A 22,622-nucleotide genomic window follows, 5' to 3' on the forward strand; every position below is an offset into this window, starting at 1 on the left:
GCTCTGTAGACCAGGCTGGTCTCGAACTCACAGAGATCCGCCTGCCTCTGCCTCCCGAGTGCTGGGATTAAAGGCGTGCGCCACCATCGCCTGGCTTGGGTTTTCCTTTCTTAAGGCCTTTCTTGTTTCCCTAAACCTACAATGCACACAGGAGGTTTGGTCACAGTCTCTGGAGTCTGGATGTGACCTTCCCTCTGTTGCTCACTCACGGTGTCTTGTAGGGCCCATGGGTCTACCCCTGCTCCAGGGCTTCATCTTGAGGACAGTTTCTTGTCAGGAGCTAAAACACCCTGTTTGTTCCTGTGCTCCCTCTGCCCGGCCTGGTGATTAGCTGTAGGGCATTGTTTACTCCATCTTGGGTGTGGCAATTTCCCACCTGCCCTGGGGGTAATTCCTTGTGCAGCAGCTAGGTGTGTAAGGATTTTTCCCAAAGTTGAATAAACAGCATTCTTTTCAATCTTCAGGCCCTTGTGTGTGAACTGTACCAAGAGGGTAACACATTGCAGGTGTTAAAATGTCTTCCATTCTCTTGTGTAAAATGAAGGTGACTGAAAGTGTCTCCCAGGTGACTGTCAGGTCCAAAAGTTATGTCCTTGGGTGCTTAGCTCAGTGCCTACTGGGCACCAAGGCCTCAGTAGCTGTTAGCTATCGTTACTGGTTAGAGTGAGGGAGAAAGTTCTATCAGCAGTAGGCACATGGGGACAAGTTCACCCAGATTTGCACAGGCTTGGCCCTCCCCAGGACTCTGTTTACTTAATCCTCTAACTGATCTGCAGAGGCAAGACTTTAGAGACCGATTGCAGGGTATATTGTGTCCATAAAAGGGCAATTAAATTTTATACACATATAAAGTGCACACTGGAAAATCATAAGTACCTTTGACTCTCTTGTGTATTTAAAAGTGTTGTGCCCAAAACACTAGGGACACTGAGAGAACTCAGTGCTACTGATTGTGGCTGCTTATGACCTCAAGACTGCTGGCCCTGATTTTTTTTTTCAAGATAACAACAATCTCTGTCTCCTTTATCCTGTGGATGAGTTAAAGGCTATAAAATACAGTTTTCCTCAGAGCAAAATCTCTACAGGGTCATTAGTAGACTAAGAAATCTCCTGGTGAAGCCAGGCGGTGGTGGCACACACCTTTAATCCCAGCACTTGGGAGGCAGAGGCAGGTGGTTCTCTGTGAGTTCGAGGCCAGCCTGGTCTACAAGAGCTAGTTCCAGGATAGGCTCTAAAGCTACAGAGAAACCCTGTCTCAAAAAACCAAATAAAGAAAGAAAGAAAGAAATCCCCTGTTGAATCAGGACTCTTTTCAACTTAAAATTTAACATTATATAAAAAGTGCTAAAATAACTTCATATAACTCTGTGACCCAAACCACAATTCTGGCACTCATAAATATGCCATTCATGCTCACTGTAATGTTTTGGGGCAGGGATTATTTGGCTCACAATTCCTGATCGCAGTCCATCATTGAGGGAAGCCAAGACTGGAACTCAAAGCAGGAACCTGGTTGCAGAGACTGAAACAGAGACCATGGAGTGCTGCTTACTGGCTTGTTCCCCATGGCTTACTCAGCCTGCTTTCTAATATAACCTAGGAGCAGCCAACTAAGAGTGGCACCACCCATAGTGGGCTGGGCCCTCCCACATCAATAGTTAATCAAAAAATGCACTACAGGAAAATCTTACTGAGCATTTTCTCAACTGAATGCCCCTCTTTCCAAATGACTCCAGGTTGTGTCAAGTTGACATAAAGGTAACTAACATTGAGGACCTATGATATTAAAATTTCCTAAGACATTTGTATTTGAGGTGATTACTGATGAGAAGAGGCAGGAAGTGAACATGTAAGGATGGAATTCAGACATCACTGAGGAACAGTCTCTTTCTCATGCATCTTTCCATAATTTACCAAACTGCTCGTTACAGCAGAAGTCCCTCTCCTGTGCTGGAGATGACGTGGGCACCACTGCAGGACAGGAGGTAGGTGCTGTGAAAGACTCAAGTTTTCAGTTCCAAGGCCTGTCCCACCCTGGAGTGTTTCCTCTTGTTTCATTTGGGAATTTGTACCCAAGATTTTCCTGGGCAAAAGCGTGACGAAGCCAACATGGGTTGAAAGTTCATGGCAATATTGAACTCACAGTAAGGCAATTTTTTCCTTCACCATTTCTGCAAAACATGTCCACGTACATACGTGTTTGTCAACCAAGCAGAGTTGCCTATCTCTACTAAGGACCCAAGGTGAGGAAATCAAAACACAGGATACATAGTATCATTCTTCCTCTTTGGTTATTAGAGATTGTGATAGCAGGAGGAAGCTTCTGGTTCTTTGTTCCAGTCTTTTTAGAACCAGAGATCAAGATTCTTAGGACTCAAATGTGCTAGCAGGCTGTTAGAAGTAAAAGTCAAAATATATAGTCTATTTATAGTCTTGATTTATGGGCTGTCCTTTTTCCCACTGGACAAGGAGAGAAAACTATTTGGATGTAATATTTGCATTCTCACAGCAGAGAGAACAGTGCCTGCAGCAGCTGTAGACTAGAATCCCAGAAACAATGTGTCCAACACTAGAGAAACACACAAGCCAAAGACTAAGTTGCAATTCCAAAACAAAAATGGTTCTCACCCACTTTATCATTTTATAATTTTACAGGTGTGATTTCACTGGAAATCCACAGCCATCCTGGGACTTATGAGGCCTGGTATTCCTTACACTTACTCACAGATGTGCTCAGAGCCTAAGGAGGCTCAGTGAATGTCTGAGGTTCCCAGTTATTGAGGGGAAAGCTAGGGCTACCTATTTTCTGAGATTACGCAGAGATGGGTGAAGGGTGTCCCCACTTCCTTTTTTTTAAATATACATTTTTATTGATATTTGTTGAGCTCTACATTTTTCTCTGCTCCCCTCTCTGATGCTCCTCTCCCTCAAGGTCCCCATGCTCCCAATTTACTCAGGAGATCTTGTCTTTTTCTACTTTCTACTTTCCATGTAGATTAGATCTATGTAAGTCTCTCTTAGGGTCCACATTGTTGTCTAAGTTCTCTGGGATTGTGGTTTGTAGGCTGGTGAAGGCTTAAGTCACAAACAATGCCACACCAGTTTGGAATTATGATTAATAGGGTGGTATTTATTTAAAGAGGATAAACTTACAGATCACCGTCCCAGACAACAGACCTCTGCGCAACCAGGAAGGGAGTCTAGTTGCCGGCGGAGCAGGAAGTGAAGAGAGAGGAGAGGGAAGTGGCCGCTTTTTTAAAGGGAGAGAGACCACGCCCCAATGGTCTGGTATCTCAGCGGCTATAGGCTGGAGGAGCGGAAGGACCTCCCGCAACAGGCTGGCTTTCTTGCTTTATGTTTAAAAACCACCTATGAGTGAGTACATGTGATAATTGGTTTTCTGGGTCTGGGTTACCTGACTCAAAATAATGTTTTCTAGCTCCATCCAAGCTGTCATTATGTTTTTCTGCTGTGTAGAACTTCATTGTGTAAATGTACCACATTTTCATTATCCATTCTTCGATGGAGGGGCATTTAGGTTGTTTCCAGGTTTTGGCTATGACAAACAAAGCTGCTATGAGCATAGTTGAGCACATGTCCTTGTGGCATGATTGAGCATCCTTTGGATATATACCCAAAAGTGGTATTACTGGGTCTTGAGGAAGGTTGTTTTCTAATTTTCTAAGAAATTGCCACACTGACATCCAAAGGGATTGTACCAGCTTGCATTCCTACCAGCAATGCAGAAGTGTTCTCTTTTCTTCACAACCTCTCCAACATAAGTTTTCATCAGTGTTTTAGATTTTGGCCATACTTTCCGGCATAAGATGAAATCTCAGAGTTGTTTTGATTTTCATTTCTCTGATGACTAAGGATGTTGAATATTTCCTTAAGTCTCTTTCAGCCATTTTAGATTCCTCTGTTGAGAGTTCTCTGTTTAGGTCTGTACTTTTTTTTAAATTGGATTATTTGCTCTTTTGATGACCAATTTCTTGAGTTCTTTGTATATTTTGGAGATGATGTGGGGTTTGTGAAAATCTCTGTCTGATGTGGGGTAGTGAAAATCTTCAGTGTGGCTGGCTTTATGTTGAGGTCTTTGATCCATTTGGACTTGAGTTTTGTGCGTAGTGATAGATATGGATCTATTTTCATTCTTCTACATGTTGATATCCAGTTATGCCAGCACCATTTGTTAAATATTTTTTTCCATTTGATATTTTTTTGCTTCTTTGTCAAAAATCAGGTGCTTGAAAGTATGTGGATTAATTAATATCCAGGTCCTGCTCTCTAACAGTGATGACAGGAACCCCACATTTACCAGCTCATACCATCTGATTTTCCTCACAGCTTCTTACATCTGCATTACAGGAGATCCTAAGAAAGAATCTCCAAGTTACCTCCCCTTGGTACTCAGATTGCTAAGCCTGCCCAGGGTCCCACATTAGCTAGGGCCACCCAAGTGGAACTCCAGTCATTAGCACCACCCTGACTGGGTGATCAGGCATCAAGTGACTCAGACAGCACAGGCCTCCTCAGCTCTGCCCTTCTACCCAAGGAGACAGGTCTCTATTATTTCAGTAAACATTCCTCAGTTCTCCCAGAGCAATTCCTGGTCCTCTTGGAAGGCATGGGGTTCTTTGTATGACCATTCCACTACACACTGAATGTCCAGTGCAGCCAACCCTTACTTCATAGCTAGGAAGTCCTGCAGCCAAATGTAGTTCACATTAAAACAGTAACTGTTGTTACTCTTGAACTGCTGTGAAAGCAAAAACAGGCCATGAATTAGAAAACAATGAGTGGTCTGTTCTGCCCAAATCTGCAGAGTCCCGACAAAAGCCAACAAGAAAACTGAGTCCTGTATGTAAAAGCAAAGAGCCTTTATTTTAATCAAGTTTGTAAACTCGGTCTCTCCACATGTTCAACATATTGTAATAACTGGAGAGCCCGGAGCTCAGTTAGAATAGGGTTTTATATTAGTAAAGGTAGGGATGAGGGGTCTCTGAGGTTTTTAGGAAACTTGATTGGCTGATATTTGTCTAGAGGTGTCCTGGTGAGTGTGTTCTGGCAAGTGATCCTATCTACAGTGGTTGGCATGTTAGGCATTTCCTTTGAATGGTCTGTTCTTGGGTGGTGGTCACATAATTTTGGCTTGTTCTTCCTGCAACCAGGCACTGCTTTAGGGTAAACTCAGGCCTCTTATTAAATTTATTGGTGGCCAGAGTTCTATTCTGGCAGGTAATAATGTTTGGAAGTAAAAAACTTCCTTTGGGTGACCTGCCTATACTTAGCTTGTCATGCCTGACCCCCACAGGTCATGGTAAGAATTGCAGGCAGGAAAGAGGCTATGGATATGAAATAGTTATAACCTCAAAAAACTGTTTTGAAAAGTTGAAACAAGTGTTATGGCCATGTGCTCCAGAGACTAGGGATTTGTATGATAGCACACCAGGTATTGCTAATAATGTTACTCTCGGGCTGGATATCTTAAACCAGGAAAATAAGATTCCTATTAGGCAGGACCACAATGTTTTACCCTCATTTTCTATTTTAGTTGAATTAGTATAACTGCAATAATTTGCTTTTATGATAAAATCAGCTCTTTATTTGATTCTTGATTGCCCCAGTATGCCAACCACATTAAATGGCCAGTCAGGACATGTATGAAGCATCTAAAATTGATTACCTGACTCCACATTGCTAATCTCAACTACTGTCATGCAGGAAAGCTTTCACCCTCCTTCCTGACCCTCCCTTTTTGCAGTGTCACTACACCAGCTTCAAAGATGGTCAGTGAACTCAGTTCTTGAACATGCCATTCTTCATTTGCATGTCACAACTCAAAGCCAGGAAGATTGGAGGGTACTCATGAACTGATCTATATCCCTTCTCACTGATGGTTCAAGGCACAGCATGGAAGGAGATGGAAGACTGTCTTCCTAGCACTGGACAGCAGAGGCAGGATTAGGTGTGTAAGGAAATTCTCAATTACAAAGCATGAGATAAGCATAAGCTACAGGAGACATTGCTCTAAACAGTAATAAATAATCAACAGAACTTGAGAGAAAGGAACAAAACTAATGACATAGGCCTAATGACCTAGAAACATTGAAGAAGAGAAACAAAGATTAGAGCTGTAAAGCACTTATAGAACATGTTATAAAGTATACCAATAAATGACTTTAAAATAATAAAAATGTACTTTGAAGATTAAAAAACATAGCTATATTGGCTTTGAAAAAGAGTAGACCATTTGCTTGGTGAGAAAGTGCCAATAATAAGAGGCTGATTGACCTTGAATATATGTGTAATGGTTTAGATAAAATGGCACAGTTCCCTGCAGGGCAGCAGTAGACCACGAGGGGCAGCTGGGTCCCATGAGGAGCTGTGGCAGGTGAGAGATAGATAGATGCCATGATGCCATGCAAAGAAAGTGGGTATAGTTTATTTAGTGGGTTAGGGAAGGGAAAAGGAAGGGGGAGAGGGAGGGACACACACACACACACAGAGAGAAACAAAGAGAGGGGGAGAGAGAGAAAGGAGGGGGAAAAAGAGAAGAGGTAGCAGCACCTCTTTAGAAGAGAGATGGGAGCCGGGTGGTGGTGGCGCACGCCTTTAATCCCAGCACTCAGGAGGCAGAGGCAGGCGGATCTCTGTGAGTTCGAGACCAGCCTGGTCTACAAAAGCTAGTTCCAGGACAGGAACCAAAAAGCTACGGAGAAACCCTGTCTCTAAAATCCAAAAAAAACCCAAAAAACCAAAAAAAAAAAAAAAACAGAGGAGAGATGAGATAGAGAGAGAGAGAGAGGGAGAGAGAGAGAGAGAGAGAGACAGAGAGAGAGAGAGAACAGGCTGGAAGTGGAAGGAAGATCCTCTTGCCTCTGTGGTGGGGGGGAGTGGGTGGGGCTTGTCTCTGTGGTGGGGGGGGGTGGGTGGGGCTTGTCTCTGCGGCAGGGGGAGTGGGTGGGGCTTGTCTCTGTGGTGGGGGGGAGTGGGTGGGGCTTGTCTCTGCGGCAGGGGGAGTGGGTGGGGCTTGTCTCTTGAAGGGACAGGACAGACCATTATATGCACATGTCTTTTTTTATAATAAAAAGGCTGAAAGTTAGGCACAACAGGTTAAAGGAATTGGGATGGCAGATTCTCAGGACTGCTTCTTGCTTATTTGTGGGTATCATTTTGGAGGGAAACCTAAGAAAGCTGGGAGCTGATCACATGCTGGGGTAGCTGGTCTCTTTGCTCCTGTCTGGTGTTTGTGGTATGGAAATGTTGGGTGCCTCTTAGGCCTTTTTAAGGAATTGGCAGAACAGAGAACAAAGTTAAGTTTAGGAAAAAAAAATTTAGGACCAGGGAATTGAGAGAGTTGCATTTGACCTGTTTAAGGTAAATCCTTCAATCAACTCCCTGGAACTCACAAGAATGCTCTGGGTTTGTGAAAACATAAGTTTTATACCAGAATGAATGTGGCAGATATTTTTGCACAATGAGATGTATCTTTAAAAGTATGAAAGGCAGCATGAGAGAGAATTTTGTTAACTTGTAGTTTATTGAAATTTGTTTGGTGAGGCTGTCCTTTTAAAGTGACAAAACCTCTCAGGTGCCAAGCTGCATCAGAAATCTTTGAGAAGGATAAAATTTTACTTGAGTTATTGACTAAAAAAATGACAGAGAACTTACTTGGTTGTCACCTAGAGCTACTCCTCAGAGTCCTCCATAGTTGCTAAGGTTGCATTTACCTTTTGCTGTTAAGCACAGGGCCTTCCAGGCTCTAGAAGATCCTGTGAGCTAAGAAATCTGTTGGAAGACACGACTTCCTTGACCTGAGCAGCTAGGCTGTCGATTCCAGTGATTCTGTCCACTGTCTGGTGATCTTCAGTTTAGATGAAAGGCAGTTTTTCCCAGTGGTCAGCATTTAGCAGTTGAATTAAATTGCAGATGGATGCTGTTTTGTGCCCTTCTGTCTTCTGTTTTCTTGGGAGGGAGTGCTGCTGCTAGGAACCAACCTGTCTCTTTTTGTTACGAAAATTTTTTTAATAATTAAGCATTTAAATGTCATATTCCCAGATCTCTGAGCAGTTGAGGGCTTTACTGGGTCAAAGTTATAGAATCTGTGTTGAGAGCTGGGTCCAAGATTGACTGTATTGGCTTGCAATAGGTAAGATTTACAGTTGTAAAAGATAGAAATAAGAAAAAAATTGCTTGCAACAGAAGTTTAACAGTAGAACTAACACTAGTAGAGAACCGCCTAATATATTTTAAAGTAGGGTTGTATTAAATATATATTATTTTTGTAAGAGACTTAAAAGTATATATCAATTTAAAACATGAGACTTATTGCTTTGTTCATCTAGAATGAGATATAATGGGCAGACAATTATAACATTTAACCATAAACATGGTTGCATTTAAGTTACATGTATGCACACATACACACATAGTAAACAGGAATTGGGCAAAGTAGATTCTTTTGATGGGTTCTACCAAAACCATGCCACTGCATAAAACATGCATATAACAAGTCAGTAAGAGGAATTTAGAGACAAAAACATAAGTAAACTGAGGGACTAGGCAGGGAATACCTCAGTAAAGATGGCTGGACTTGATCACCTGACCTGGCCCTCAGTAAAGATGGCAGTAAGGTCACCTGACCTCAGTCAAAATGGTGGTGGTCATGTGTAGTATGGAGAAGCCATGTGTTTTGAGTTGCAGGAGTTTATATATAATAGCAAGAGAGACCTAGAGGTGTGATCAGCTCTGTTGCTGAGCCACCATGATAGAAGCTGAGGCAGAGAGCAAAGGCTGGAGTTGAAAACAGTTGCCTCATGGATCCGACTAATGTTGTCGGTTTCTGCGGGACCAGCAATAGTGGTGGCAGGGATAAATTAAAAGAAATGGGAACAAGAGGAAAAGAGTATTTTCAGACATGTGGGGAAGGGGCTGCCCAGCAAAAGGAAAAGCAGAGACGGTGGGACACCAGCAGTATTTACAAAGAGGTGGCTGATAGTTTGAGGGTTTATTTTCCATAGCTGAAAACGTGAAAACTCATAAAAACAGCGACACCACATGGCCTGTAGAAGAATGTCTTCTCTCTTTAGTGAAGCCTGACTGGCTCTGGTCTGGGAGACTCAGAAGCCAGAGGCTAGAGGCCGCACTGATAGCCTCTCACATCAGGGACCACTTACAAACAGTCTGAAAGGAAAAAAACAAAACAAAACAAACAAAAAAGTCCAATGTACCCTGGGTCCCAAAGTGAACACACCACTCAGTGCGTGCAGCGCTATGCATGACAGGATCACCCCAAGTGGTCTGGTCACATTTTTAGCTATGGGAAGCAACCAGAGATGAATGTCAGTGAAGGGCTCAACAGTAGCTGTGGTTGGAGGCAATCCTCCCATTTTTAGGAACACGAGAAGATTGCCAGGAGCTCAACGGTGAATTCCTCAGGTTCAGAGAAACGGCTAAGCTGACTGGAAGGGGAAAACTCACCATCAAAGCAGCTGGTGTGTGTAGAGCTTGGCGCTCAGGAAGATAGAACACGGGGTTGTTGTGAAGAAACCCGGTTCCTGAGCCCAGGGTTCCATGTATCCTCAGCTGTCCTGCGCGGGGGCAGGAGGGAATATGGAGAGAGCCTGGCTGAGTCACAGAGCACCAAATGCAATGGTTTTGATAAAATGGCACAGTTCCCCGAAGGGCGGCAGTGGGCCTCAGGGGTAACTGGGTCCCACCACCTGAGGCCTCTGATGGTTCCAGGCAGCTGAGACATCTAGACTACTTAAAGAAACCACAAGAAAAACTTTGGTAAAAGTTTTCATGTTGTTCAAAAAACAAGAGAAAACAGGAGACTGAAACAGTAAAATAAAGAATAGGGAAAGAAGAGTTTGTCTAAAGTAAAAGTATCTGGCTGAACAAAAGAAGCAGACATAGCAAAAGCCTGACCTGAGGAATTTTACAAGGTTGTAAAAGGCCAGAGGGTATGTGAACTGTATCTGCTTTATTCTTTTTTCTACCTACAAGGATTGAGTTTATAAAACCATAAAAATACATTGGAAATTTGACCATATTACGTTAATTTTATTTGGTTTTCTTCATTTAAAAAAAGCTGGTGATGCTTATTTACAAAATGTTTATATTAGAAATGGGGATATGTTCTTTTCTTAAAGGAGAGAGAATGACTGAGGTCCCATGTCAGACTTATTAAAAAGTATAATGTATAATTATAAAATATGGGTGAATAATCAGGGATCCACATGATTGGCCTCCCATAAAATGGCAAAACTAAAGCTCTGAGCTGTTCAGAATGTCATGGGAAGTCTAAACCTGTTTCTTGTCAACGTCACATCTATGGGGTATAAATAAGAACTGCGGGCTCACTGCTACAGTAATGTCTAAAGATGTACTTATGTCTATAAATAAAAAATCCTTAGAAGATAAAAAACAGTACCTGAGAGGTACAGTTAGCTATCATATCGCAGGATAACATCAAGAACTGTTTGTTGTTAGTAAACCTAGATATATTTTCAAGATTAGGCCTAGTTTGTTTTCATATTATGAAAACCAAAATAAGACCATATCCCAAAGAGTTACAATAAGCTGTGATGGTCCCTTGAACATTTTGAGGCAAGTTTTTGTGTCATGATGTCATGAATGACATCAATCTCTGCCTTCTATGGCCTCAGCCTCCTGAGTCCCCAGAGCACAGATGTGTGGTGCTTCTGTACAGTGCCCTGTGGAGAGCCCAGTTGTCCTTAGAATGTTTTTCTTGAGACAGGGTCTTGCTCCATAACCCAGGAACTCACTATGGAGCTTAGGTTGTCTCAGGCTAACAAGTGCTGTAGCTACAGCTATGAGCTACCATACTTGTCATCATCAACAGTTCTTAGCTGGAAATACTGTCTGTGTGCATGCGTACTTGGGCTGAGGCCATGTGAGTGCGGAGGTCAGTGGACAGCTCTTGGGGAATTGGCTCTCCTGTTCCTCCAATGTGGGTTCTAGGGATGGGACTCAGAGCCTCAGGGGCAGGTGGTTTTGCCACCTGAGCCATCTTGCTGGCTCTGTAATGTACTTCTAAGGTAAGGAACTTATACTGTTTAGACATTATGCTAACATACTCTTACCCAAACCCTAAACACAATTTTATATGCATTGGGGAAGAACAACAAAAAATCTACATCACCTGCTTTAAGGTGTTAATTACTTCTGTGGTTGTGCTGGATGGGTTTAGGTCAACTTGACACAAGCTAGGGTCATCTCAATAGATGACCCTATAACATTGGGCTGCAGGCAAACCTGTAGAGCATTTTCCTTAGGATTAATGAAGGAGAGCCTAGGCCATTGTTTGGGGGGCCACCCCTGGGATAGTGTTCCTTGCTTCTATAATAAAGTGACTAAACAAGTCCTAGAGAGCAAGCCATTAAACAACACTCTGCTTTGGCCTCTCTGTCAGCTCCTGACTCCAATCTCCTGGCCAGTTTGAGTTCTTACCCTCATTGCTGTTGAAGATCAACTATTATATGGAACTCTGTGTGAAACAAACCATTTTTCTCTGACTTTTTTTGGACATGATGTTTATATGATGTGATTGGACATCACAGCAATATAACCCTAAGTAAGAGAGTGGTGGTGTGAAACTACAATCTCCAAGATGTGCCTTGCTTTGAACAAACACTATCCTTAATTACTGCTGCACGGTTTGATAGAAAATACTATTTTTGGTTCTAGACAAGGTTTCTTTGTGTATAGCCTTGGCTGCCATGCAGCTCACTCTACTGACCCGACTGGCCTCGAATTCATGCTCCTGGGTACCGTAATTTAAGGTGTGCTGTACCACTGCAAAACTGGAGATAGTGTTTCTATCCTTTTCCAATTGATGAGTGCTGGAACTGCTTCCACAGTTTGACTATTTGAAGAAGGCCACTTGGACCAAGTCTTACATACAGCCTGGGTTACAAAGGTGACAATTTTTCCTGGCATAGCACAGCTATGTATGTACATGCCTAGACCTCCCTGGATTTTGATTCCTAGACTTATCGGATAATGTTTTATAAACCTTCCTGGATGATGCTCCCTGGATCTTCCTGCTTGGTGTTCTGGTCTTTAATACATGGAACTCACTATGTCTCTCAGATGCAGTCCAAATGTGGCATGCAAAGTTTGGAATAGAAGGGTGTTTATTCTGCTTTCCTTGAACACCTTTCAACATGTCCATTGGCCTCATTTCAGTTTTACTGTCTAAAGATCACAGATGGATGAAGGGATCTTAAGGAAAAAGCAGATAAGAGGGCTCTGGAAAGGCAGTGAACCAAAGACACCTAGGAAGAAGTGACAGAGGCAAAGAATCTGAACACACCCAGACAGGATGCATTCACGGCAGAATCATTTGCAAGTGATGGTCAGCTGTGCACACCCCACCTGGTGCTCAATCAACCTCTCTTAGTTCTCGGTGAACCTGGACAGCAGGAGCTTCTCATTATATCATCTGCATGAGTTTATTCTACTTACACAGATATCACTGTGAGGAGCAGTGCTTTGGAGAAGGGAACAAGAAATTTCCTGGAATAATTGCACTGTTTAGTGATGCTGCAGGACCTAAAATTCTGAGCCCTCCAGTGGGCAGGGAGTTAGAGTTGCCAGGCCTTCCAGGGTCCCCAACTCCTAGTACAGTGTCCCATGGTGTCCCTGCCTGTGGCAACAGTGAAGGTTGACTAGGGTAGGGCTGACTGGTGGATGGAAACTCTGCACTCCTCTTCCCATGTTGGACTGACTAGAGTGGGTGGATGGGAAGGATTTTAGCCACCTCCTGGTTGGAGTAAAGGATTATAACTGTGTTCCTGAAGCTGTGACAATGAATGTCTGGCAAGTCTTCTAGAATTAGAAAGTCCACCTCTTCCCCAGATGCCTATATTTCCCATACCTTGAACTTACAAGGTCAAGCACACACTTTACATTGTACCTGACACAGCGTGAGGTGAGCAAGGTGTCTGGGCTGGGCTTGGGGTTTCAGGGAAGGTTGGGCCTCAGGGCTAAGTCTTTTACTGATTGCCTATTGTGTCACATTAGTCAAGTCCCTTCCTCCCATGACCTGATTACAGGGTGTTTATGGGTCACCTGCTATACCTGTTGAGGCTCAGTGCTAAGGAGCTGAAGGCCCAGGAGATAGATACTACAGATGGAGTGATTGGTCAACAGGAACCTGGGGGTTGCTGGGAGTAGCTGGAGAAGGGCAGGGCCAGTCTTCCCTCAACTCCATATCACCTTGTTATGTAGATCAGAGTCTATGAACAACAGTAGAAGCTTGTAGGCACAAAGCATATATATGTGGAGGGGGAGAGAGACTGATTCTAAAACATCTGTTCCTCTGAGAAGCTGGACCATCTCGTGGGGAAAATAGCACTTTTTTTTTTTAACTTAGCACATGTCTAAGTTTGGACTACTGCTGTGAAAAGCACTGAGGAAACCCAACATTTAAAGGAAGATTCACTTCATGTTAAACTTCCGGTAAGCGATCAATTACTGTGAAATGCCAGGGGCCAATGAAGCAAGCAGGAACCTGGAGGCAAGAGCTGAAGCAGAAGCCATGGAAGAAAGCTTCTTACTGACTTGCACGGTATTATCTTTTTCAATGTGCTTTCTTTTGCAACCCAGGACCAATAAATAGCTCAGGAATGATACCATCCTATTGGTCTGGCCTCTAAAAGTGCAATCATTAATCAAGGCAACATCCTATATACTTCCCTATACTACAGGCCAATGTTATAGAGGCATTTTTTTAATATTTATTTATTATGTATACAATATTCTGTCTGTGTGTTTGCCTGCAGGCCAGAAGAGGGCACCAGACCTCATTACAGATGGTTGTGAGCCACCATGTGGTTGCTGGGAATTGAACTCAGAACCTTTGGAAGAGCAGGCAATGCTCTTAACCTCTGAGCCATCTCTCCAGCCCCCTAGAGGCATTTTTTTTTAAATTAGGATTTTCTCTTCTTAGATATGGCTATGATTTGCTGCTCATGAATGCAAGGACTTCTGTTTTGTTACATTTGTACACCTTCTGTAAAACACAATGACCAAGACAAGTTATAGAAGCAAGTGCTTTTTTGGGGCTTAGAGACCAGGAAGGATTAGAGCCCTTCACAATCACAGCAGAGGAGCAGGGCTGCAGGCCGGACAACTAAAAGAGGAAGCTGAAAGCCGAGGGCTCTTATCTTGGACAAAAGTCATGAAGCAGAGAGAGTGTACTGGAAATGGCTAGTCAGTTTCGAAACCTTGAATTCCAAGCGGAGACATACTTCTTCCTGGAAGGCCAAACTACATAAACCAGCTGTCCAGCTGCTGAGCAACAGGGTTTCAGATATGGAGATGCCTGGAACATGAGTGGTATGCCACCCAAACTACCATGATGACACTCATCTTTTGATCTCCACAAAGGGAAAACAAAAAGAATAATCAAGAAATATTTTGTGATTCAATTCATCCTGAGTGCCTTTGACAGTGCGTCAGCTCTCAATCGTCACTTTGATTTCTAATAAGCACGTGAAACTTTACAATATATATTCACTTGAAATCATATTTAAGTAAGAAGCAAAGAATCTAGGTAATCCATTCCATACAGAGTCTTCTGGTAGCAGAAACGTGTTTGCATTAATTAAATAAAAACAAACTAAAGCTGGTTCTTATCTGGTTTCTTCATTATTTATCCTTTTATTAATATTTATTTATTTTTTGATATGCCTACGTGTATGCCTGCAGGCAGAAGAGGGCACCAAATCTCATTCCATGTTTTTAAGCCATCATGTGGTTATTAGAACTTGAACTCAGGACCTCTGGAAATGCAGTCAGTGCTCTTAACATCTGAGCCATCTCCCCAGTTCTGAATCAGTCTTCTTGTTCAGTCTGTGATATGCATCAGTAGGACCGTGCACACAAAGTCAGGAAGCCTCCCTTTATCATTTAAGCATGTGTGGAAATACACAGAGACACCTTCCAGTGTTATTGTAAGTGTAGGTGTGTATGACTGAGAGAGAAGTAATAAATATTTAATCAATTTAACAGTAAAATTTGCCAAAGGCTTGCTATTTCTTTGGTATAAGAGGACTCTTGTATAGAACCCAAGTTGGGTCCCTATTACCCAAGTCTGGAGGTTCACAACTTCCTGAAACCTATACTCTAGGGCATCTGATAACTTTTCTACTGCCCGTGGTAACAGCACACAAATGTGCATGGGGCTACACACACACACACACACACACACACACACACACACACACACACACACGCATACCATTAAAAGTAGTAAAAGATTACTCATCACAATGAAATTATTAAAACCTTTTTTATTTTACCATACTACGTGTACTTACCATTATATTAAAACATTGTTCATAATACTCTTAGTCCTTTCACAGTCTCATATCAGAGCACTGGACTGAGCTCCCAAGATCCAGTTGAAGAAGGAGGGAGAAGATGAGCAAAAAAGTCAGGACCATGAAGGGTTGGTCCACCCACTGAGACAGTGTGCCTGATCTAACGGGAGCTCAACAAATCCAGCTGGACTGGAACTGAGCGGGTATGTGATCAAACTGGACTCTCGGAATGTGGCTGACAATGAGAGCTGACTGAAAAGCCAATAATAATGACACTGGGACTTGTTTCTACTGCATGTACTGGCTTTTTGGGATTATAGTTTGTTTGAATGTACACCTTCCTAGGGCTGAATGGAGTGGGGAGGGCCTTGGACTTCTCACAGGGCAGGGTACCCTGCCCTCTCTTAGGACTGGAGGGGGAGAGAGGAGGGTTAGTGGAGGAGCGGGAGGGGAATGGGAGAAGGGGAGGAAGTGGAAATTTTGAATGAAAAAGTTAAAATATATATATTTAAAAAAATTAAAAATATCTTTAAGGCCGGGCGGTGGTGGCGCACGCCTTTAATCCCAGCACTCGGGAGACAGAGGCAGGCAGATCTCTGTGAGTTCGAGACCAGCCTGGTCTACAGAGCTAGTTCCAGGACAGGCTCCAAAACCACAGAGAAACCCTGTCTCGAAAAACCAAAAAAAAAAAAATAGCTTTAAATAACATCATAGTAGCCTTAAGACACAGAATGCTATTACAACATGAAAGATGCATTTTAAACCATGCTTTAATTTAATTACATTTTATACATAAACTATATGTAGATATACACATATACATATATGCATCATATATATAAATGCATATGCATAAACATATACACATGTCACAGAAACACTTCTACTGAAATTCTTGATCCCAGAATATTGCCTATAATATTTCTTACATTCTCTATTCCTAAACCACATATAATACCTGGTATGTTAAAATTATCAGTTTTTGAAAAGGTGATTTAGAAACAATGATTTGAATTAATATTCATCAAACATTCTGGAAAATAAAGTCCTTGGCCAGTGTCCAAAAACTGTGCTATATTTGTCCAAAAGCAGTATTGTCCATTTGAATTCCTATGACAAGTAGGTTGTATTAAATGCTTAGCATTGGGGTAAATATTAAATGACAGGATCCATTACAATGAGCACATTATTATGATAAATAGGTGTGAATGTCCCCAAGTCAACAGATGCTACTATTCAGGGTTGATTACAACAGAGTTGATCTACAGGGAGATGAGGGTTATAAGTGACTTTTCATGGTTTCATAATAATGGTCTCATTATAGAAAAACCCATTTTATCTGATTTGAGGGGAGACTACAATCACCTGATATTTGTATCAAGATGATATCTTATGTTTCATTTAGCAGTAAAAATGAAAAATCTCCCCAGATTCAGCACCATTAAACATCTTAGTGTTCTATAGAAGCAGCTACTAGAGGAAAAGGACTGAGGCCGCATCCGGATTGGCCAAGGTCTCTTCATGTCCATGATTTTCTCACTAAATTTTGCATCTCTTTCTCCTTAATTTAAATGATTATTCCAGCATATGACAGAATTTGTTCGAATCTTCTAGTTTTGTCTAGAAATGGGAGAATTGCTCAAAATGATATTGAACATGCTGTGACCACTCAAAAGAGGCACCTAAGGTGACGACTTTAGATTCTGCACATGAACCTTGAGTAAGCACTTCTCAGGTCCCTGCTTAGAGTGGTATCATATGTGTGTATCAGCAAATAAAACTTGCCTGAAGATCATAATACATAACAGTCACACTGGTCAGCCATACAGTCCAGCCAGTGGTGACACACATTTGTAATTCCAGCCATCACACTAGTTAGCCATAGAGGCCAGAAGGTGGTGGTGCATGCCTTTAATCGCAGCAATAGAGAGGGATATAAAATGGGAGGAGACAGTTCTCACACATAGTCTCAATCGGAGGATTCATGGAGGCAGGATTACCCATTTCGGTCTGAGGTTGAGGTAAGAGCCAGTGACTGGATGCTTTGCTTTTCTGGTTTTCAGCTGGAACTCAAATATCTGTCTCTGGATTTTTTTTTTTTTTGACTTGTGAAATTCTAATTTATTTGAAAAGCACTTTTCCATTAAGATCAAAGGATAGTTTAGGCCTGTGTTCCTAGGCATTTTAGTGATGCCCTTGCTGAAAGAAAATCAGGTCATGAATGAGCAATAAAGATGAACACAACTTTATTTTTAGTCTCATAAAAAGAAAAAATAAAATGATTTTGGAATTTCCACCATGACATCTAAAACGTGTTGTATTCAGTTTTTAACATCAAGACATTGACCCACGGTCACTTATTTGCCCCTTTCCTTGTGCACAGTAAACAGCTTTGTGTTGGGAAGTGGATGTCTAAGAATCCAGGCAGTTATGTGTCCATGCTGCCTATCCCACAGACAGGGCTTGGATCACTCTTTCTACAGCTTCCCATACTGTGTTAAAAGGTGTGCTAAACCTTTCTACTGAGATGATATCTTGCATCTTCTGCTGGCTGGATATGCAATTACTGGGCACTGCATGAAAAATAGAATATTTTTAGAGTCATGAAGTTATTGTTAAAAATAATTGGCTGTTGAGGGTTAATACAGTTCTACTGTTCTTGGCTATAGCTACCCACTGGACAAAACCTATTTTGAAATTTGTAAGCCTCTGAATATTAGGAGATGGTTTCTTTTATGTTATTTAATTGCCAAAAATATGTGTTGAAAATAATTTCCAAGATGATAATTGTATTTCTTGCCTAGGCCAACATTTTCTCAAAACCTTTGTCAGAGCAGTGTTTCTGCAAGCATTAAAATAGTTGCTACTCATGCATGTGGTGGCTTTCTGGTCACATACACACATGGATATTAGAACAAATATTTTGCTGGTTCTGTTTTTTTCCACTGAGAGAAGTGGCCATGGGATGGACTGATACCAGCTTCATATTCTTCTAATATGAAGAGCATGCAGGAACCAATGTGTCTAACATTCTACTTTGAGAAGTTGGTTCTAACTGAATTTTTTATTACTTTATAAGTAATACCAACCAAAATTTCCACTTCTCCTCCTCCCACTTCCCTCCCGCTCCCCCAATCACCCCCTCCCATCCCCCTCCAGTCCTAAGAGAGGGCTGTGTGAAGTCCAAGGCCCTCCCCACTCCATCCAGGCCTAGGAAGGTGTGCATCCAAACAGACTAGGATCCCAAAAAGCCAGTACATGCAGTAGAGACAAATCCCAGTGCCATTATCATTGGCTTCTCAGTCAGCCCCCATTGTCAGCTACATTCAGAGAGTCCAGTTTGATCCCATGCTCGTTCAGTCCCAGTCCAGCTGGATTTGTTAAGCTCCCATTAGATCAGGCACACTGTCTCAGTGGGTGGAACAACCCTTCATGGTCCTGACTTCCTTGTTCATCTTCTCCCTCCTTCTGCTCTTCAACTGGACCTTGGGAGCTCAGTCCAGAGCTCCGATGTGGGTCTCTGTCTCTATCTCCATCCATCGTTCTATGGTGATATTCAAGATGGTCATCAATGTGACTATGGGACAAGGCCAGTTCAGGCATCCCCTCCTCCTTTTTAATTAATTAATTTTTAAAATTAGCTAAATAACTAATTAATTTTATTTATTTATTTTTTATTTTTTTTTTATTTTTTTTTGGTTTTTCGAGACAGGGTTTCTCTGTGGTTTTGGAGCCTGTCCTGGAACTAGCTCTTGTAGACCAGGCTGGTCTCGAACTCACAGTGATTCGCCTGCCTCTGCCTCCCGAGTGCTGGGATTAAAGGAGTGCGCCACCACCGCCCGGCTAACTAATTAATTTTAAAAGAAACAAGCAATCTCCCTCTATCCCGAATACCAACCCCAGCTCCCACTCCTTTTCTCCTCCCCCTCCCTTTACCCAACTCTCCACCCCACCACCCACATCCACTCTCCAGAGAGGGACAAGCACATTGCCTTGAGGAAGGTCCAAGGCCCTCCCCACCATATCTCCACTTACCAAATATCCATCCAAAGAGAACAGGCTCCAAAAAAGCCAGTACAAGCAATAGGGATAAATCCTGGTTGCCACTGCCAGTGGCCCTGCAGTCTGCCCCAGCCATACAACTGTCACCCACATTCAGAGGGACTAGCCCAGCCTGGATCTATGGTGTTTCCTTCCCTGTCCAGCTAGAGTTGGTAAACTTCCATTAGCTCAAGCCAACTGCTTCTATGAGTGTACCCACCATGGTCTTGACCTCTGTTCATATTTTCACTCTGCCCACTCTTTAATTGGACTTTGTAAGCCCAGTACAGTACTCTGATGCAGGTCTCTGCCTATTTCCATCAGTTGCTGGATGAAGAGTCTATAGTGATATTTAAGATAGTCTTTAGTCTGACTACAGGGCCAGGCCACTTTAGGCAACCTTTCCTCCATTGCTTAGGGTCGTAGCTGGGGTCACCCTTGTGAATCCCTGGTAATTTCTCTAGTTCCAGGTTGCTTGCTAATCCCATAATGGCTCTCTTAATCAAAATAGCTCTCCTTGCTCTCATTTCTATCCTTTCTCCATCTCAACTATCCCATTACCCCAAGTTCTCCTCCCTCCTCCTCTTCACTCCTTGTCCTCCCCCTCCTTTCTCCCTATCCCCTCTACCCCCATTCTCCCAACCCTGTCAGGCAATCCTGTCCATTTCCCCCTCCAGGTGGATCCATGCATGCCCTTACTCTTGCTACTTAGCTTTTCTAGGATCATAAACTATAGGCTCAATATCCTTTGCTTTAGAGCTAGTATCTGCTTATGACTGACTACATATCAAGTTTATCTTACTGGGTCTGGGTTACCTCATTCAGGAGTATAGGTATCAGCTCTTCTTGGAAGATCTGGTAGAATTCTGTATTAAAACCATCTGGTCCTGGGCTTTTTTTGGTTGGGAGGTTTTTGATGACAGCTTCTATTTCCTTGTGATTATTTAAATTGTTCACCTGGTCTTGATTTAATTTTGGTATATGGTACTTATCTTTAAAAATGCCCATTGCTTTTACATTTTCCAATTTTGTGTCATACAGGCTTTTGTAGTAAGACCTAATGATTCTCTGAATTTCCTCAGTGTTTGTTATGTCCCCCTTTTCATTTCTGATCTTGTTAATTTGTGTGTTCTCTCTCTGCCTTTTGATTAGTTTAGATAGGTGTTTGTCAATCTTGTCGCTCTTCTCAAAGAACCAACTCTTTGTTTCATTGATTCTTTGGATTGTTTTCTGTGTTTTTATTTTGTTGATTTCAGCTCTCAGTCTGATTAATTCCAGTCTTCTACTCCTCCTGGATGAGTCTGCTTTTTTTTCCCTAGAGCTTTCAAGTATGCTGTTAAGTCTCTAATGTGAGCTTTCTCCATTTTCTTTATGTGGGCACTTAGTGCTATGAACTTTCCTCTTAGCACTGCTTTTATAGTGCCCCATAGTTTTGGGTATGTTGTGTCTTTATTTTCGTTGAATTCAAGGAAGACTTTTTAAAAATGTCTTTCTTTATTTCTTCCTTGACCCAGGGGTGGTTTGATGTAGAAGGGTCTTCTTTCTATGCATTGCTTTCATTGATTAATTAATAAAGAAACTGCTTGGCCTTATAGGTCAGAACATAGGTGGGTGGAGTAGACAGAACAGAATGCTGGGAGAAAGAATCAGAGTTAGGCAGACACCATGAAGCTCCTGCCAGAGATGGATGCTGGCTAGACTCATGCCAGTAAGCCATGACCTCATGGTGGCATACAGATTATTATGGGTTAGTCAAGATGTAAGAGTTAGCCAATAAGAGACTGGAGATAATGGACCAGGCAGTGTTTAAATGAATACAGTTTCCGAGTAATTTTTTCTGGTAAAGATAGCCAGGTGGCATGATGCAGCCTGTTGCTCCTTTTACAACAGTGGTTCAGTAGTTGACTGTTCAGTTTTCATGAGTTTGTAGGCTTTCTGGGGGTGGAACTGTTATTAAATTCTAACTTTATTCCATGGTGATCTGGTAAGACACAGGTGGTTACTACAATTTTTTTTTGTATTGTGTATGCTTTCATTGTTACCAAGTATGTGATCAATTTTGGAGAAGGTTCCATGAGATGCTGAGAAGAAGGTATATTCTTTCCTGTTTGGGTGGAATGTTCTGTAGATGTCTGTTAAGTCCATTTGATTCATTACATCTGTTAGTTCTCTTATTTCTCTGTTAAGTTTCTGTCTGGTTGACCTGTCCATTGGTGAGAGAGGAGTATTAGTATGTGGGGTTTGATCTGTGATTTGAGTTCTAGTAATGTTTATTTTTACATATGTGGGTGCTTTTATATTAGGGACATAGATATTCAGGATCAAGACTTTATCCTGATGAATTGTTCCTGTTATGAGTGTTAAAAAGTGTCCTCCATTTCTTCTGATTGATTTTAGTTTGAAATCAATTTTGTTAGCTATTAGTACAGCCACACCCATTTCTTTCTTAGGTCTCTTTGATTGGAAAACCTTTTCCCAACCCTTTACTCTGAGGTAGTGTCTGTTCTTGAAGTTGAGGTGTGTTTCTTGTAAACAGCATAGTGTTGGATCCTGTTTTCATATCCTTTCTCTTAACCTGTGCCTTTTTATAGGTGAATTGAGTCCATTGATATTAAGTGATATTAATAGTGGTTGTTAATTCCAGTTTATTTTTTTTGGTGGTAGTGTTTGTGTATTTCCTTTCTTTGAGTTGTGCTGCTGAATGGTTGTCAGATGTCAGTGCTATTGTGGGTGTTGTTGGCTTCTTTGGGTTGTGGTTTTTCTTCTAGTACTTTCTGTAGGCCTGAGTTTGTGGCTACATATTGTTTAAATCTGTTTTTGTCCTGGAATATCTTGTTTTCTCCATGGATGGTGAAAGCTTTGCTGGGTATAGTAGTCTGATTTGCATTCATGGTCTCTTAGTTTCTGCAGCACATCTCTCCAGGACCTGACTTTCATTGTTTCCATAGAGAAGTCAGGTGTAATTCTGATAGCTTTACCTTTATATGTTACTTGACCTTTTTTCTTTGCAGCTCTTAATATTCTTTCTTTATTCTGTATGTTTTGTGGGTTTTTTCTTTTTTAATTTATTTATTTATTAAGGGTTTCCGCCTCCTCCCCACCACCGCCTCCCCTTTCCCTCCCCTTCCCCCGATCAAGTCCCTCTCCCTCATCAGCTTGAAGAGTAATCAGGGTTCCCTGACCTGTGGGAAGTCCAAGGACCGCCCACCTCCATCCAGGTTTAGT

At 42.0% G+C, this 22,622-nt stretch overlaps 1 protein-coding gene and 1 pseudogene across 1 annotated transcript in view; one reads left to right on the forward strand and one right to left on the reverse strand.

Annotated features, from left to right (window-relative positions):
• The window catches only part of LOC101984273, a 398,439-nt pseudogene that overhangs the window by 226,496 nt on the left and 149,321 nt on the right, over window positions 1–22,622 (forward strand).
• The window catches only part of LOC101989836 (zinc finger protein 431-like), a 257,504-nt gene that overhangs the window by 180,349 nt on the left and 54,533 nt on the right, over window positions 1–22,622 (reverse strand). The window contains exon 6 of the mRNA XM_026777884.1: window positions 11,531–11,543. Within this exon, the coding sequence (XP_026633685.1) occupies window positions 11,531–11,543 (13 nt within the window). The remainder of the gene's footprint in view (window positions 1–11,530; window positions 11,544–22,622) is intronic.

Source organism: Microtus ochrogaster, unplaced genomic scaffold (genome assembly GCF_000317375.1).
Source record: "Microtus ochrogaster isolate Prairie Vole_2 unplaced genomic scaffold, MicOch1.0 UNK89, whole genome shotgun sequence".
Taxonomy (NCBI): domain Eukaryota; kingdom Metazoa; phylum Chordata; class Mammalia; order Rodentia; family Cricetidae; genus Microtus; species Microtus ochrogaster.